The 18,510-nt window shown below is 48.7% G+C and overlaps 1 protein-coding gene across 2 annotated transcripts in view; it reads left to right on the forward strand.

Moving 5' to 3' along the window:
* The window catches only part of FLT1 (fms related receptor tyrosine kinase 1), a 204,534-nt gene that overhangs the window by 178,518 nt on the left and 7,506 nt on the right, over positions 1 to 18,510 (forward strand). For both annotated transcript variants that reach the window (XM_036299247.1, XM_036299248.1), the window contains 8 exons: positions 283 to 380; positions 1,046 to 1,168; positions 2,748 to 2,859; positions 4,428 to 4,527; positions 12,553 to 12,658; positions 12,932 to 13,074; positions 15,587 to 15,671; positions 17,850 to 17,944. In XM_036299247.1, the coding sequence (XP_036155140.1) occupies positions 283 to 380; positions 1,046 to 1,168; positions 2,748 to 2,859; positions 4,428 to 4,527; positions 12,553 to 12,658; positions 12,932 to 13,074; positions 15,587 to 15,671; positions 17,850 to 17,944 (862 nt within the window). The remainder of the gene's footprint in view (positions 1 to 282; positions 381 to 1,045; positions 1,169 to 2,747; positions 2,860 to 4,427; positions 4,528 to 12,552; positions 12,659 to 12,931; positions 13,075 to 15,586; positions 15,672 to 17,849; positions 17,945 to 18,510) is intronic.

Below are 18,510 nucleotides of genomic sequence, written 5' to 3' on the forward strand. Positions count from 1 at the left end.
CTAATTTTGACAGGGAACTCTGTACAATTGTCTCTCCTTAAGCCTTTTTGTCTTAAAGGGTCATCCCACACCCCCCCCACACACACACCCCCATGCTTGGGAAAATGGGCTGGAGGCTTGGAAAAATGTCTGATATTCGTACTGAAACTCAAATGCTCTTGAAAATGAACTCTGATCCACTTATTGGTTTGTTTTATGTTTTACTAACATTGATCCAATAAACCGGGATTTGGCATAATAACAAGCGTCATTACAAACAGCTACGGTTTTAATGCTTTCCAGATTCTGACGATTTCTACAAGCAGCCCATAACTATGGAAGATCTGATTTCTTACAGTTTTCAAGTGGCCAGAGGCATGGAGTTTTTGTCTTCAAGAAAGGTCAGCCTTGCTCTTTACTGTTGCTCTTCGTTGCCAGGGCTGGACATGTGGACACTGACATGGACAAACACGCGTGTTGGCTATAAATCCACTTTTCCTAGTATTTGCTTATACTTATGTCCTTAAATATAGAGTAAATATCATGACCGATGCCTGAATTTGTCCTGATAGGAGCGAAGAGTTTTGGGAACACCAAGTCTTAATACCAGGGGGTAGAACTGAACTCTAGGGGAAAATTTGACCAGACAGACCTGGTCCCCATTCTTCACATTGCCCTCCACATATCTGCAGCCCTGGCCCGAGCCCAGAACACTCCACTCCCAGGAGGGCTCTGTTAGTCCAGCTGTGGGGGCTGCAGCTGGAGGACCAAAGTTTGGGGGGAAGTTTTGCTCCCTGGGAGAATTTGATTGCAGCTTCATCAAAGAGGGTGCTGTGCTGCAAAACAGTAGCAAAGCAGATGCAGGCCCTGCCTTGTGTTTGGGGCCTCCGGGGGCCTCTATTTGTCAAGAGGCGCTTCACGTTTATGGTAACTCCATGTGCACTGGGGGTTGCTTCCGTTGTGTAACAGATCCTCAAATTAAGAAGAATAATGACACTGAGAAGCCACAGGAAATTAGTCAGTTAGACTAAGGAAATGCATTGATTATGCAACTGTTTTATTATAGTGCATTCATCGGGACCTGGCAGCACGAAACATTCTGTTATCTGAGAACAACGTGGTGAAGATTTGCGATTTTGGCCTTGCCCGGGACATTTATAAGAACCCCGATTATGTGAGAAAAGGAGATGTAAGTCAGTTTGATGTTTCTTTGACTCGTTTATACACTATCATTTTTAAACACAGACCAATGCCCTTGGTAAATACTTACACTTCCTCTACAGTGGTCCCCTGAAAACCATCGTGTGCTTTCTGTGTCCCAGAGAGCCCGTGTGTGGGGTGGCCCTGGTCTGAACGGCCGCTCACTGGGTTCTGTTCTTCCCTCACTTCCGGCGTGGCACCTGTCCTCTGGGCAGTGCTGCCTGAGATGGCGAACCTGGGAAGTGTTTAGCCGGGCTCTGGGCACCTCCCTTTGACTCCTGTGGGAGTTTTTGGAATCACTGGAAAGAACAGCCTGGACTCTTTCCCTCAAATAAACCCAGATGATTGACTCAGCAGGTGTATATATCTCAGGAAAGGGCGGGAGGCATTGGTATTATCTTGTTATTGAGGAAGCTGCCCCCCCCCCCCCCCCCGCCTCACCCCCGCCTTCCATGCATACCATTCACCTGTGGCTCACACTGGCTCCTCTCTGCTTGTTTGTGGACACAGTGTTATGTTTCACTTTTGTGGGTGACCTCCTGTGTCCTCTCTTCTCAGCCTGCACCCTGAGCGCTTAAGCCTGTGTCTGGGCCCTGCCGATTACTCTACATTGGTGGTTCTCAGACTTCAGTGCGCTCACAAATCGCCTGAAGGGCTTATTAAACTACAGTTAGCTGGGCCCCACCCCCAGAAACTCTCACTTAGAAAGTCCTGTGGGGAGCCTGAGAATTTGCCTTTCTAACAAGTTTCTAGATGCTGCTGACACAGCTGGTCCCAGGACTTTCCTTTGAGAGCCACCGCTCCAGTCTCTTTTTATTAAAAAAACAAAACAAAACAAAAAAACAAAAAATATTTTCTTGAGGAGCCCTGACTTGCAGAGATGGCATCTATGTATCTGTCTGTGCTCTTCTGTTCATCTGTATCTCTTTCAGCCTCTCCCTGCTCCTCCCCCTTGCATTTTTCTCTTTGTCTCCCATACTTCGTTCCCATCCACCTAAGGCGGCAAGGCCTAACTCACCAGGATTCCTGTTACCAAGAAGAGAACAAAAATGTGTCCGGACACCTGAAAACCAGGCATATGGTCTCCCAGATACTGTCTGTCACCTTCTTTCCTTCCTGTGCCTTTGCCCACTACCCCCATTTAATGACTTTTAAAATTCTGTCTTTTTACATAAGAATGCTATTCAAAATCCTCCTTCTGAAGAAAAATTTCTGGAAATTACAGATTTTTCAGGATGTCTTCCAGTTCAGGTCACCCTTTTCCAGGTCCCTGTGGAGTGCAGGGTTTGGGGGGAGACTGATTTCTTACAGTCATGGAGTTAAGACGTGCTGGACACATAGGAGGGGCTTACTAAACAGTAACTATCTTCATGGGAATCACATAGCCCACCGCTCTCTTTCAGTACAGCTGCATGTTATGAGCGTTTTCTCCGTGTGAGGAAACCATAACTGCTCTAGGAAATGATTTCTGGGCCAAGTGTTATCTGGGAAGTGACCCTCTGGGCACTTGGGTTGAATGTGCTTTGTTTGCATGTCCTTCTGCTCAAGGCCCCCTTGCCCTTTTCTAGACGCGACTTCCCCTGAAATGGATGGCTCCTGAGTCTATCTTTGACAAAATCTACAGCACCAAGAGCGACGTGTGGTCTTATGGAGTACTGCTATGGGAAATCTTCTCCTTAGGTAACTTTGGGGGAGGGGAAAGATCAAATAGACAAGAACCAAATGTCTGCCGAGTGTCCTTTGGGTAGATCCAACCTTTCGGTCAGCTTCTAAAAGAACCTAAAACCCTCGCAGAGCGTGGGTCCGTGCAGAATCTCAGGCGAGGAGTGGTGCGTGCGTGTGTACCCTTCAAAGTAAGGATGCTTTACACAAACAAGCCCAGACCAGTACAGATCTGAAGTCGGGTTTACGTTCAGCCAGTCTGGCTACTCCTTTCTTTGTCCTGTCCCCCCTTCTCCTAATTCCTCAAGCACACTGCTTCCTACTGCCCTTTCCTCCTCCCTCCCTGCATCATGCCTCCTTCAGAGTTTCCTAGGAAAGGCCCCAGCGAGCACAAGCCAACCAGTGTTAGGAGCAGGAGGCCTGGATAGTGCAGCTAATGTAAACACACCTAGTCCCGGACAGTGGTTTATGCAGGATGAAAGATGGGGACATTGGATGTAGTTATTCTGCTTCCAGAAACATCCACAATGAGTGGCTAGAAGCCTTGTTCAAGGCCCCGAGCACACAGATGTGCACAGAGTCCACATCTGCTTGCAGACACACAATGATGCTCTGAAGCCTCCTAAATGTGGGGTCTAGCCAAGAGTCTTTTGGACTTTGCCAAAAATTTGCCTTTTAGAACAAATAAAAGTCACCCAGTAACATCCCTGGTTTCCTGTAATGTGTGGAAATCATTCCCCTGCTTTCGATGACAGGCACCTGTTGCTTCCAGTCTTTGAAAGCAGCTTGGCGGCCACATGGCCCCACAGTGACACAGTGCCAGCACTGCACACCTCCCAGCTGCTTCCTACCAGCAGTAATCACTAGAAAGTACAGACAAACACATGCTGAGATAGACTAGGTTCGAGGTCTGGAACAGAGCAGACTAGAGGCCTGGCTTGCTACTACCCCTAGCCAAGAATCCCCCTAAAAGGAAAGGTTACGTGGGCATCCTGAACAGCACAACTCACAAAAGGCAAAGTCGAGGCCCTCTGGGACCCTCTGGCGCACAGACTCCTGCCCACAGGCCACCCCTACATTCAGCTCCTCCTGGAGCTCAAGGCCCCTCTCCCTCAGTCCTAGCCCAGCAACTAGTACCCCGTTCTGTGAGAAGTTTACAGGAAAGTAGTGAATTAAAATCACCCTCACTGAGGTGTGAGTAATCCACAAGTGACCTTGGCCTTTTAAAATGAAGTTTATTAGCGCAAGGAATGAGTCTAATGACTGATTTCCTTCGAGTTCCTTTTGGGGAGAGAGAAGGGACCCTTCAGATGACACCCTCTCTCCTGAGCAAACAGACAGGAGTAGCCACAGGAATGACCTGGGGTATCGGACACCCAGCACCACGGGACCGGCCAGGCAAGCGTGTGTCACCAGCAGGCATTTGCTGAGCTTCAGTATGGGTTGTACTGTGTGTGGAGATCCATTCCAGTCACTGTGAATTTATTACTAAGCCATCACTTTAAAGGGAGGAAAAGGACCCCCTTATAGTCTTTTGTACCCTGAAGCCATAATGTGCCCTGTGCTTTCCCCCTTGTCTCACGCAGGTGGGTCTCCATACCCAGGAGTGCAGATGGATGAGGACTTCTGCAGCCGCCTGAAGGAAGGGATGAGGATGAGGGCTCCTGAGTATGCAACTCCTGAAATGTGAGCCCTGGGCCTCCTCCATACCCTTGACAGCTCTCCTGCCAGCAGGACACCTCAGAAAGGGGACATTTGTTGAGTTTTAGCGTCCCAGTCCTGCTTAGCCTCAATCAGGTCCAACTGTGCTGGAGTATCTTCCAGAAGGGAGGCACCCTGACCTTGAGCCTATTTCCTCTTCTGACCACTGGCGTGGCTTTGCAAGGCCGCTGGCTGGGAACTGAAGTTAGAAACTCAATTCTAGGTATGAATCCAGGCAAAACAGACCTCCCAGGAACTAAATGTAAGACCTTGTCCTCACTCACAAAGTGGAAGCCAAATAAGTAAGCAGCCACAGGGACAACGTGCTAGAAGCCCTATGACCAGTCCTCTGTCCTCACGAAAGACCGGTGAGGGGGTGGGTTTGGAACGCAGGGGAAGAGGTGTAGGAGAGGAAGCGGGGCATTTCCTGATGGAGTCAGTCATCATACTCCACAGGAGGCAACGTGGGCAACAAGACTGCTTTAGACTCATCTTAGGAATTGGCTGCAGCTGCCTGGAGCTTCTCGCGGTGGCTTCCTGCTGTGCAGCCCTGTGACTCCAGGAAGGTGACAGGCACTGTGTGGAGCTTCCTCCATTGTTTGAGGCTCGCTTGCCTTTCTTGGATGCTCTTTCTTCCTGAACAGGAATGTGATGACACTTGCAGTTTTGTGGAGCTGCTGACAAGGACTTGGGCCTCTCCAGGGCGGCACCACCTTTCCTGAACTGGCAGGCGGCCCTCCCCATCCCACCCACACAATGGGGTCCTGTTAGAAGCCCTGGGGTGGCCTCTGGGGAGGAGTCAGAGGGAATGGAGGAAGTGCGGGCTTGGCCAGAGGGCAAGGGCTCTGTCTCTTTCCTTCAGGTCTGGAGACAAGGTTAGGTCAGACCCAGGGGGAAGGCGAGGAGGACAGCGGACTCGGGCCTGGGAAGGCCGAGTGTGGGGCAGCCTCACATGGTCTCCTTGTTGGAGAAAGCGCAGAAAGTCCCCTTTCTGAGAGCTGGGGACACATAAATTAGCCACGAGGGGCTGTAGTGCTCAAGGCATGGAGAGTTTTTAATTACTTGTTTCCTTTTACGTGGTAGAGAGGGCAAACACCAGATCTGGTTTAAAAGGAGATTACTTGGCATCTTAGGTTTTGTGTTTTCCCTGCACCATCTCCTCTGCAGTTCCTGCAACCTTCAGGAGCAGGCAGGTGATAAGTAATGAAACTAAACCTCTGAGACAGTGGTTCTCAACCTTGGCTGCACATTAGAATCACCTGGGAATCTTTTTAAAATCCTGATTTCTGGGCCTCCTCCAGAAATTCTGTTTCTTTGTTACTAATGTTGTGGCCCCACCCCATAACAAAGAAACAGAATTTCCGGAGGATAAGGCCCAGAAATCAGGATTTTAAAAAGATTCCCAGGTGATTCTAATGTGCAGCCAAGGTTGAGAACCACTGTTCTGAGAAGTGAAGTGATGTGTCCTCTATCAGCTAAGACTCTGTGGTTGGCAAACTGCGGCTCGAGAGCCACATGCGGCTCTTTGGCCCCTTGAGTGTGGCTCTTCCTAAGCCTTAGGAGTACCCTAATTAAGTTAATAACAATGTACCTACCTAGTTTAAGTTTAAAAAATTTGGCTCTCAAAAGAAATTTCAATCGTTGTACTGTTGATATTTGGCTTTGTTGACTAATGAGTTTGCCGACCACTGAGCTAAGTAATAGAGGAAACAAACCTAGAAGCCAGTCCTTTGGGCTGGTCTCCCCAGATCTCACGACCACTAAATTAGGAATACGCCCCACATGCCTTAGAAGAAAGGTTTCTCTAACATGTCCACTCATGCTCTGAGTTAAATATTTCCTTCCACTTTTCACATAATGTGAAAATCATAAGAATGAGTTCTCTATCACTAACAGTAATAGTAATAACTGCAGTCATTATTAAACAACATGTAATAGTTTAGTGCTTATTAAGTGCCAGACACTGTCTTTGCACTTATATATTCACTTTCCTAGTGCTCATAACAACCCTATATAGTAGGGACTATTATAATCTCCATTTTACAGATGAGAAAACCAAGGCACAGAACAGCTAAGTGATTTGCCACATGGCTAGTAAGTGAAGCAAACCCAGCCTGAGTCCAAAGTCCACAGCACTGTGCTACATATCTGCAGAGTGTATTTCCGAGTCTAACCCAGCTTCTGGTCCAGAATAACTGTAGAGGTAAAGCTCCCTTGGACTTTCGACTTTCCCAAACCTTCAAGTCTCCCATGTAGCCCTGGTACCCCGCTCAGCCAGAGGAAGGATTGTTCCTTATTCCTAGGGATTTATTTCAGAAATGATAAAAAGTAAGATGCAGTTTCGTGAAGTGTTGGTTCAGAAGGACAGAATTCAGCCTTAGCCATTCTGAAGCATTTGAAAGTTGCGGGGTGAGGACAGAGTACAGCTCTCAGATCTAGGATTCTGTGACCTGAACTTGGCTTAAAGTGGCATGCACGCGAGAGCTCGGGCGACGGCTCAGACTGGAAGCTCTCCCCATAGGCCCCTTGCCCCCGGCTTATTCCAAGAAGGGCTGTTGGGTTGGGCGCAACTGGTGTCCCTTCACTTTACTAAAACCTGTTTACTTAGAGATGTAAAACTGTTCAACGCTAAGTCATTCGTTTTCTGCCCAGAGCCTGTTTAATCAGATGTCTATCAATAAGGGAATAAGCAGTTAATTTTTTTTCCTTCCCTTTGGTGTTTGCAGAGGTAATTTGTATTGAATTTCAGGAAAGAGGAGTGAAAACTAGAAATCAGAAACCAAGAATCAAAATACAAAGCAGCAACAGCTGTAGGTGGCCCCTCTTGCTAGTTTCAGCACAGACAGCCCAGAAGAGCCCTGCTCACTGTCACATTCCCAACAGCTGCGCGCCCAGTGTGAGCTGCTGCTGGCTGAGCAAGCAGGGCCTTTGACCTGTCCTCCCTGTCTCAGGCCCCCTTTCTGTTTTCCCAGTTCAAGTCTTTCTTGCTTTGGCTTCTTTTCGTAGGTTGTCTGTGGATATGTTTAATGTTCTCCCAGCGGCCTCGGAGACTCTGTTTATTGCTAGAGATAAAGGAGCCTTGGACGATTGGGCCTGAACGTGGCCAGAGGGGAGCAGGCCAGCCTCTGCCACAGCCCATGCAGCATGGGGCCTTTGTCTAGGGACCACCTGTCTCTGTAGTATATATTTTTCCACCTGTCTTAGTGAGTAACACCTATAAACTTACCTGAAAACGAGATTCCCATAGGACTGTGCAGACTGTCTTCGGCTACTTCAGACTTTTGGTCACCACAGGCTGGCCCAGGCTGCCTGAATGAGTGCCTTGAGCCCTTACTCCGAGGCACTGCTGTTCAGGAACTGTTGGGGACCGTGAGAGCTGCAGCCCTGTCCTGTGTCTCCCAGAGAGCAGGGGCCACAGCCCAGGGTGAGCGTTCCCTTCCTCACTCCCCGTCTCCTCTGTCTGCAATTGAGTCCCGGTGCAGTGGTGCCCAGCGTTGGTCCGCACACCACACTCACCAAAGGGCCTTCACAAGTTCTCAGAACCAGCTGACCCACTCTCCTCCCCCTGGGAGTTAGGAGAATAGGTACAGTAGATGAAACACAGGGTGGGAGGAAACCAGAGTCATCTCCTGAGAAGAGTGACCCACAGATTTGGACAAAAGTAGGAGAATTGGCAATCAGACAACTTTTTATGCGCTCCTATCCCCTACTCAGAGGCTTCAGACATCTGCTTTACTGGGTACTTGTCAGAAAACAGAAACTCAGTATCCAACTCTGAGGAAAGCAGAGGATGTCTGAAGACCACATGGTGCCACCATTCCCCTGGGCACCTGGAATTTTATCCCTGGGTTAAATCAGAACCTTAGGACTTGTATACCTGGACTACACTGTTTTGTTTCTCAGAATTGTTTTTACTGAATGGTATTTTTTGCTATTAAGGCTTTGGCCAACAGTAAAAGATAGTGTCCGATGGGAGAAAATGGGGGACGTCAACAATAAAGATCTATACTAATAAAAGGGTAATATGCTAATTAGACCGGGTTGACTGGACATCTTCTGGATGTCCAACTTCCTTCCAGACGGTTAGGGGGCAACCAGGCTGGCAGGGGGCAGTTAGGGGGCGACCAGGCCAGCAGGGGGGAAGTTAGGGGGCAACGAGGCCAGCAGGGGCTGTTGGGGGTGACAAGGCCGGCAGGAGAGCAGTTAGGAGGTGACCAGGCTGGCAGGGGGGCAGTTAGGGGGTGACCAGGCTGGCAGGGGACCAGTTAGGGGGCGATCAGGCCAGCAAGCAGAGGCAGTTAGGGGTGATCAGGCAGGCAGGCAAGTGGTTAGGGGCAATCAGGCAAGCAGGCAGGCAAGTGGTTAGGAGCCAGCGGTTCCGGATTGCGAGAGGGATGTCCGACTGCCGGTTTAGGCCCCATCCCTGGGGGGCCTAGTAACCCCCTGCGGGATGGAGCCTAAACTGGCGGTCGGACATTCCCCAAGGGGTCCTGGATTGGAGAGGGTGCTGGCCGGGCTGAGGGACCACCTCCCTCCCCCTCACCCCCCTACCCCCACCCCCCATGCACGAATTTCATGCTCCAGGCCTCTAGTAAATAAATAAAAAAGGCGGGCCCACAAAGTCATTATTACCTAGATGGTAATGATGTTGAGAGGCGTCTAGGAGAGCCTCCTTTCAGATTTCAATTCTAGGAATGGCCATGTGACTTCCAAGTACCTGGTTTGTTTTGAACTGCTGGCTTATGCGCATCATGTAATTGATTGCATCTTCTTTTTTTGCCAGTTACCTGGGAATCATGATATAAACTTTGCATATTAACTTTGTAGTTCCACCTTTTATTCTTTATTTTACATACCCCCACTGACATTCTTCTTTTCTTTTTTTTAACCTTCCTCTACTCTTACTGTCTTTACCACCCACTTCATATGCTTTGAAGCCAAACAGGGACATCCTTAGAGACACTGGAGCTGTTGGTGCACCTGAAAGCACACAGCTGGGAGTGGCGAGGTCAGAGCAGCACTGGAGTTGCTCAGGTGCCCTCTCTTCCCGGAGGCCAGTCTGACTTCCTTCAGCAAATCTTTACTGAGTGCTTCTATGCCAGGCCCTGGACTAGGTAAAGGGTGTGGTGATGAGGTCCCTGCCCAGTTCCAAATTTCAAGCCCATTCAGATTTTGATACCACACAGTCTGAGTTCTCTCTAGTCCAGATGATCTCCTGAGAGAAGAGATTACTTACAATAAACATCTCTTGGAGAGAGCAAAGAGCCCAAAAAGAATAAATCCTTAAGGCAGTGTGTGTGTGCAGACTGCTGGCTTGTGTCCCTGCAGACACGACCAAGAGAGGAGCCCAATACCTTCATTTCTAAGATGTCAGAGAAGAATTGCAGAGGAACCTGCTGACATTGAAATCCCAGAACAAGATTCAGCTTCTGTAATATTAAGATAAATGTTTTGTTTTGTTTTGTTTTAAATATATTTTATCGATTTTTTTTTACAGAGAAGAAGGGACAGGGATAGAGAGTTAGAAACATCAATGAGAGAAACATCGATCAGCTGCCTCCTGCACACCCGCTACTGGGGATGTGCCCGCAACCAAGGTACATGCCCTTGACCGGAATCGAACTTGGGACCCTTGAGTCTGCAGGCCGATGCTCTATCCACTGAGCCAAACCGGTTAGGGCAAGACAAATGTTTTCATGTCCAGAAGCCCAGCCTATATTTCTGCCTTCAGTGGTAGGAAGCCTTTGAAGTGCTGGGGACAGAGGAAATCAGCCACAGGCAAGGAACTTGTGCACAGTCCAAGGACACACTCAGGTGGACTGCCACCTTTTGGAAGTGATATGAGTCCTACACACAGGGCCTTCTCCATCAGCTTCCACCAGAACTCCGAGGACTTGGAAATGCCACATGCTTATTAAGAAGTCCAAGCCAGCCCAGCCGGTGTGGCTCAGTAGTTGAACGCCAACCTATGAACCAGGAGGTCACGGTTTGATTCTTGGTCAAGGCACATGCCCAGGTTGTGGGCTTGATCCCCAATGCAGGAGGCAGCCAGTCAATGATTCTCATCACTGATGTTTCTATCTCTCTCTCCTTCCTTCCTATCTTAAATATATTTTTTAAAAAGTCCAAGCAGCCTCTGTTACAGCCTGATAATATAACAAGTACTGCAAACTATTCACCCATTGATATTTGTGTCTATGTTAACGTTTTACTTTTAAAAAGTCCTGCTTTTGACAGTGAGGGGAGAAGTACTGCACCTCAGATCTAAGTGCAGCGAACAGTGGTTTTTCCTTTCCGCAGCTCTGCTTCTTCCTGGAACGCCCTTCCACTCTGCACTCCAAAGAACTAGGGTTGTGATGGGCTCTGGAAAGGGTTCCGTAACCTGCCTTTGAGGACATGTTTTCCCCACCAGCAGGTCCTGGCCCAAACAGCCATTTATGTGTTGACTAGGGGCCCGGTGCACGAAATTCGTGCACTGGGTGTGTGTGTGTTGGGGGGGGGGGTGTCCCTCAGCCCAGCCTGCCCCCTCTCACATACTGGGAGCCCTCAGGCGTTGACCCCCATCACCCTCCAATCGCAGGATTGGCCCCTTGCCCAGGCCTGACGCCTCTGACAGAGGCGTCAGGCCTGGGCAGGGGACCCTCATTTCCCCCCATCACTGGTTCTGCCCCCAGCCCAGGCCTGATGCCTCTGGCCCAGGCGTCAGGCCTGGGCAGGGGACCCCCAAACCCCTCCGATTGCTGGCTGTGCGCCTTGCCCAGGCCTAATGCCTCGGCCAGAGGCGTAGACCCCCATCACCCTCCGATCGCCTGATCGGCCCCTTGCCCAGGCCTGATGCCTCTGCCAGAGGTGTCAGGCTTGGACAGGGGACCCCCATCTCCCCCCGATCACTGGCTCTGACCCCCGCCCAGGCCTGAGGCCTCTGGCCCAGGAATCATGTCTGGGCAGGGGACCCCCATCTCCCTCTGATCGCTTGCTCCACCCCCCGCCCAAGCCTGACGCCTCTGACCCAGGCTTCAGGCCTGGGCAAGGGGACCATCATATCCCCTCAGTCCCCAGCTCCGTCCCCCACCCAGGCCTGATGCCTCGGCCAGAGGAGTTGACCCTCATCACCCTCCAATCACCAATCACCGGATCGGCCCCTTGACCAGGCCTGAGGCCTCCGGCAGAGGTGTCAGGCCTGGGCAGGGGACCCCCAGCTCCCCGCGGTTGCAGGCTCCGCCCCTGCCCAGGCCTAACGCCTCTGGCCGAGGCATTAGGCCTGGGCAGGGGACCCCCAGCTCCCCGCGATTGCAGGCTCCGCCCCTGCCCAGACCTAACGCCTCTGGCCAAGGCATTAGGCCTGGGCAGGGGACTCCCAGCTCCCCGCGATTGCAGGCTCCGCCCCTGCCCAGGCCTAACGCCTCTGGCCTAGGCGTCCGGCCCGGGCAGCGGGGACCCACAGCTGCAGCGGCCCCGCAATCGTGGGCTCCGCTTTAGGCCCAGGCAAGGGACCCCTAGCTCCCGGGACTGCCAGCTTCGACTGTGCCCAGCTCCCATCGCTGGCTCCACCCCTACTTCCTGCTATCACTGGCCAGGGTGGCAAAGGCGCCTGATTCTCTGATCATGGCTGGGGGGCAGGGCCGCCTTTGCCCTGCCCCCCAGCTCTTAGCTCCCCCCTGGGTTTCCGATCACTGTCAGTGGCAGGGGGCTTCTTCCTGCTTTCCCTTTTGCCTCCCTGCATTGTGCCTACATATGCAAATTAACTGCCATCTTAGTTGGCAGTTAATTTGCATATAGCCCTGATTAGCCAATGAAAAGGGTAGCGTCGTACACCAATTACCATTTTTCTCTTTTATTAGTGTAGATGCTGTGTAACGAAATTTACAAATAAAGGCACATATCATACAAGAAGCCTAATCATCATATATATGACAACACCTTCGCTTTGGGGTGCGGCATGTGTATCGTCAGGGCAGCTGTATCATCGCTGCTCTCTCCAATCATTGCGCTTATGCTTTCACCCAACAGCTATCAGCTCATGCTGGACTGCTGGCACAGAGACCCCAAAGAAAGGCCAAGATTCGCAGAACTTGTGGAAAAACTAGGCGATTTGCTTCAAGCCAATGTACAACAGGTAAAGCTATCTAGAATACCAGAAGCCAAACACCTTTTTGGGTGTAAGCCAAGGGGGTGTTTTGTTCTTTTAGTAGCTGTTAATAACTGAGATTAGCAGTAAAAAAAAAAAAGGGGGGGGGGTGTGCATACACAATAATTATCTTTTACAGAATTATCTTTCCAAAACACAATAAAATTGTAGATATAACATAGTTGAAACTGACATAATGCTTCACAAAAATTGGTTGAAGTAGGAATTTCTGCACTTACAGCTCTATCTTTGGTATTTTAGGATGGCAAAGACTATATCCCACTAAATGCCATATTGACAGGAAACAGCGGGTTCACATACTCAACTCCTGCCTTCCCTGAGGACTACTTCACAGAAGATATTCCAGCTCCAAAGTTTAATTCAGGAAGTTCTGATAATGTCAGGTAAGACTTTTTTCTTTCCCCAACTTTATATTATAATGTTTCAAACATAACAAAAAAACACACCTCCTAAATTCAACGATAATTAAGTTACCCCTATTTGGTCTACATATCTATGTATCTGTACACAGTCTCTCTGTGTGTATTTTTCTTTTTAATGAAGCATTTGAAAGAAGGCTTAAACCATTATACACTTTCCACCTAAATACTTTGGTATACATCTTGTAAGGATAGTCTCCTGTGTAACCACATCACAATGATCATACCAAAGAAATTAATAACACTTTAATATTGTTAAGTGCTCAAATTTCCCCAAATGTCTTTTACACCTTAAAAAGAAGGACCCAACCAAGAATAACACTTTGCATTTTCTTCAGTTCCTTTAGTCTATTTTATTCTAGAACAGTGGTTCCCAATGTGGGGCATATGCACCAAAGGGAGGCAATTTGATTTTTAAGGGGGGCAATTCGAGAATGAGTTATTAACAGTGAATTTTTTGCATTTCTTATGGTTCTAGGGGCCTCATATACTAGTATAGTATATAAAGATATATTATGTCACATTTATGCACTTCAGTTCTCTATTATATGTTTTGAAACTTTATTTGCTATTTTTTCATATCACTTCATTTTAACAATTTCTTAGTGATTTCTTCCTCAGTACTTCAGCTGTCCTTTTGTTCTTTTACTTTTCTCTTTCATGCCATGTTCTTTGGAAGCTTGTTTAGATCAAGTTAATGGCCTTTTAGGCTTCCTCCACATGACTAGGAATTCACTTTTCGAATAATAAGAATTATATGTCACAAGCAGGGCATCAGGATTTCAGAGATGCTGAGGTGGGGCATTGCCAAAAAAAGGCTGGGAACCACAGTTCTAGAAGAATTCCTCCACCTTTTTTTTTCCCAATAACATTGACTATTTTCATAAGAGTTTAGATACAATTAAACAAACACACTGGATTTTTCTTTCTTACCTGATAAATCTATCTCTCATTACTGCAGAGGAAATTGGAGAGAGGGGTAGGAAAGAAATATTTGAGAGCCTCCTACTGGGGTGGGTGGCTACATGTGTATCACCCATGTTCAGTACAAGCAGTTACATATATGTCACATATGTTGTTACTAATTGTTGCACATGTATCACACATTAGCACTAATGATTACACATGTATGACACCTCCATACTAATGGTTATACTAGTACATGTATCGTATACATTCTGTGCTAATGGTCACACAGACACATGCTCTGTATGGACTGGCACTGTGCTAGGCTTTTTGCATATGCCAACTCCTTTGAGGTTCAAAACAATCCTATGAAGGAGATATTATTATTCATGCTATACAGTTGAGGACATTAAGGTTCCATGAGGAATAGCTTGCCAAAACTGTGTCAGAAGAGAGTTTCTAGCCCAGGTGCTCTGCCACTCCCTCCCTGTTCCATGCAGTCAGGACTCTTCTGGGGACCTTCCAGCATCTTTATTTGCAGTGGACACAACCCTAGGACTCTGACCTCAGTTCAGCCAAACTTGGCAGGTGACCAGGGAAGGCACTGGGAAAAGCTGCACAGTCTGAAAAGATTGGCAGCCTAGAAGCCCAGTGGGCAGCCCAGATTTATGGTAACAGGTGGCAGGTCAGTGGCACTGCTCATATTTCACAACCAGCCCAAGAAGCTGAAACAGAGGAGCCATCCATTTTTTAAAGATGAGAAAACTAGCTTGGATTAAATAAATTGGCAGGGTCTGATTGGGTCAGAGATCAGGGAGGGGAGTGTCAAAGATATTTGGGCCCTTCCAGTACGTTGCTTAGCCTTAGGCCCAATAGAGAGCTTGCCTGAGAAACTAGGCCTTGCAGGCAGTAACAGGGTACCAGACTGAGAAACACAATCAGCAGATGAACTTGTCTTATGAGTAACCATCTGGTGGATATCTCTGACAGTCTTTCCTAAAGGATCTCCAACAAAAGGTCTGGAGGTAGTTATGGGGAAATCACACAAATATTACCCATTTTTCCCAATCTGTAATCACAGAACAGAATATACAAGACCAGCTCTAGTATTCAATTATGCCATTAAATCAGCTGTGTGACCCTACCAGGTCATTGCATTTGTTTCCTCACATCCTTTTAGAAGTAGGCAGCCACATGATAAAGTCATGTCACATCTCTGGGCATTACTTCCTCTTCTTTGTAATGTGGGGTGTTTAGACTAGACGATGGTTCAGGTCTCTTCTAGGCCTGACATTTTCTGATTCCACAAGGGGCCAGAGGTCTAACCACTACTGAGTCTCTCAAATCCCTCTGGGGTTTTGCTCAAATCCACACTATGAAGTGTGGATTAACAACCATGGGAGGAAGCGGCATCACTGCAGGGCTCCTGGGGGAACTTCAGTCTCAGGAGTAAGATGATTCCTTCTGGTATTTGGTTCATCGTTGCTGAGATACGGTGCCCATGGTCTCCTGGCTAATCAAAGCTGGCTGCATTTTCCTGTCTTGATTATTTTTTCTGCTTCTTCATTAGATATGTAAATGCTTTCAATTTCATGAGCCTGGAGAGAATCAAAACCTTTGAAGAACTTTCACCAAATGTCACCGCTATGCTTGATGTAAGTAATGGAATGAACCTACTCAATGCACCCTGGCAAGACCCTTTGCCAGACTCCACCCAAACCCACACTCCAGCAGTCTGGTGGCTCTCAGTCAGTGCGGGCCAATAGTGAGTGGTGGCTGAAATGGCAATTTCAGGGGGATTGGAAATAACACAGTTATACAGAGCTCATTGGAAAGCAGGTAAACCCATAGTTTGAAGATGACCCAGAATTCATTCCAGGGTCCAAGTCCTTCTCTGGTCATAATTTAGTCCCTTAGGAAACTTCGTTGTGTGCTTGTAAGCTTCTTGGCTACCAGTGACGGAGCCCTACTTTCAGAGGATAGAGGAACTCAAAACTGTGAGTGGCAGGGCCTTTGTGATGTAACAGAACTCTCTCTCAGAGCAGCCCGAGATCCTGGAAGAAGTCTGTCTGGGCCTATGCTCCTTCCACGAAGGTCATGGAGCCTGAACAGCCATGTTCCTGCCCCGCTGCACTGGGGGGAGCAATCTATGCAGCCTGCACACACGAGGGCTCATTCTCTATTGAAAGCTCTGGGACCTGGGGTGAGAAAATCAGGAGGAAAGGGGGCGCTGGGCAGGAGCGCCTGTGGCCTCACAGACCCTCACACTCGCGGTGTGATCGCCACACACGCACTGCTGCCCCTGAGCGGGTAGAAATGCTGGCTCTTAGGACCCGCCACACTCACCGAGTCAGACTCTGCACGGTCTCGGGGCTCACCTGCACGTTAGGGTGTGAGACGTGCTGGTGATGACCATGTCCCACAGAGGCCTGGAAACCAACTACAGTGCGAAGGCAGTGACCACAAACAGTGTGGCCGTGACATGTAGCACAGTCACCGTAAAAACACCAAAACCTCTTCAAACACACCGGATAAAGAGGAAAAGGTAATTTAAACATTTAAAAGCATTACAAACAAGCCAAGAATGTAAAGGTAAAGTAGCTGGAAATTTTGTTTTACTGTTTAGTGCTTAGGTTTTAGGTCCAAGGAAATGATACTCAGAAAACATGGAAGATATCTCCCCCTCCCCTCCCTCCCTGCCCCAATACGGTGGGAATGACAGCAGTTTCTTGGCTGGCTTAGGCCTGTTTACTGATCATTGAGGACATGAACACAGCCAGTAACAGATTCACAGGGTGACAGGAACAAAGAATGGCAACAACTTACTGGAAATGGCCTATTAACAGAGTAATGAGGAATCTGCATAAACTCAGTGCTAAAGATGAACCAACAAGAAAATAGAATTGCTGGAAACCATGACCAAGGGGTCCCGAAAACTCCACAGAATCTTCAAGAAAAAAATTAAACCATCTATACTAATAAAAGCCTAGATGGCGTCACAAGATGGCCACATGCACAGCGGAGGCAGGGCCCAGCGGCCGCTCCACGCAGTGAGACCTGGGGGTCCCACAGCTCCGTGCAGTAAGGAGGAGGCCGGTCCCAGTGGCTCCGCCGCCTCACGCGGAGAAGGCGGGTCCTGGTGGAGGAGGCAGGTCACTGCAGGGGAGGGCAGTTGGGGGCAGTAGGGCTGGCAGGGGAGGGCAGTTGGGGGCGATCAGGCTGGAGGGGAGCAGTTAGGTGTCAATCAAGCCGGCAGGGGAGCGGTTAGGGGGTGATCAGGCAGGCAGGCAGGTGAGCGGTTAGGAGCCAGCAGTCCCGGATTGTGAGAGGGATCCCAGATTGGAGAGGGTGCAGGCCAGGTTGAGGGAAACCGCCCCCCCTCCCCCGCCCATGCACGAATTTTGTGCACCGGGCCTCTAGTGTATTTATAATTTCTCAGAATTTTTGCATATCATAGCCACCAAATAACAGCACTCTCATAGCCTATAGTCATATGTCAGAATTAGTTTTAATATATTTATACAATAATTTGTATAGAAGTTTACTATGAAAAATGCTCATCTGTTACCTGCAGGTTCCCCTTTTGTTTTAATTTATTTTCTCCACCTTCAGGAAGAAGGGCTTCAAGTCACTGGGAATAGGCATTTCTTACAATTAAAGTTTAGACTTTCCAATATGAAGAAATGGTTTGGCTTAATGGGCAGGGATTGTGAAAGGTGAGGACAGAGCCTGGAGTGACTTTAGCTGTGCCTCTCCTATACCCTCCCCCAGACTTGGTGTGGACCCCTGTGGGTCAAACAAGAAGTGTAACCTTTTTTCTTCTTCCCCGCCAGGATTACCAGGTGGACAGTAGCGCTCTGCGGGCCACCCCTTTGCTGAAGCGCTTCACCTGGACTGAGAGCAAACCCAAGGCCTCTCTAAAGATTGAGTAAGGAAGCTGGGTGTCTTTTCTATGAGCAATTGATTGGGGGTGGGGGGAAGATGATGGGAAGGTGGTTTAATGGGGATATTTGAGAGCTAGTTGCCCTCCTGAACTATCGTGTTCAGGCATTATAGAAAAAACACATTTTTCTCCTTAGAAGGCAGGGAGGAGGAGATAAAATCAGACATATGAGCACCAAGCTCTGGGAAGAAAGATGGGATTTGCGAAGAGAAAATATGCAGAAAATTGCAGCAAAAGCATGCAGTCCAAACACAGGAAGCACAGTGCCTCAGGTGAAAGGAGCCTGATGCCGACTGAACAGAACAAACATCAGATCCCTAGTGGGACAGGGAGGGAAGCCGCGCCCATTGTTACACTGGACACGGCCTTGGTAGTAGAAGGGTCATGGTGCTGTTTTCCAGTCCTGAGACATGCCATCCTGAGAACCCAGCCTTCAGGTGAGGGCGTGCTTCCTGTTTGATCCTAGCACTCCTTCCATACAGTGGCCAGCGACAACTTCTGTCAGAATTACTTCAGCCCTAGCTTATACTCCACTGGCCTGCACATCACTT

This window comes from Myotis myotis, unplaced genomic scaffold (assembly GCF_014108235.1).
Source record: "Myotis myotis isolate mMyoMyo1 unplaced genomic scaffold, mMyoMyo1.p scaffold_m19_p_3, whole genome shotgun sequence".
Taxonomy (NCBI): domain Eukaryota; kingdom Metazoa; phylum Chordata; class Mammalia; order Chiroptera; family Vespertilionidae; genus Myotis; species Myotis myotis.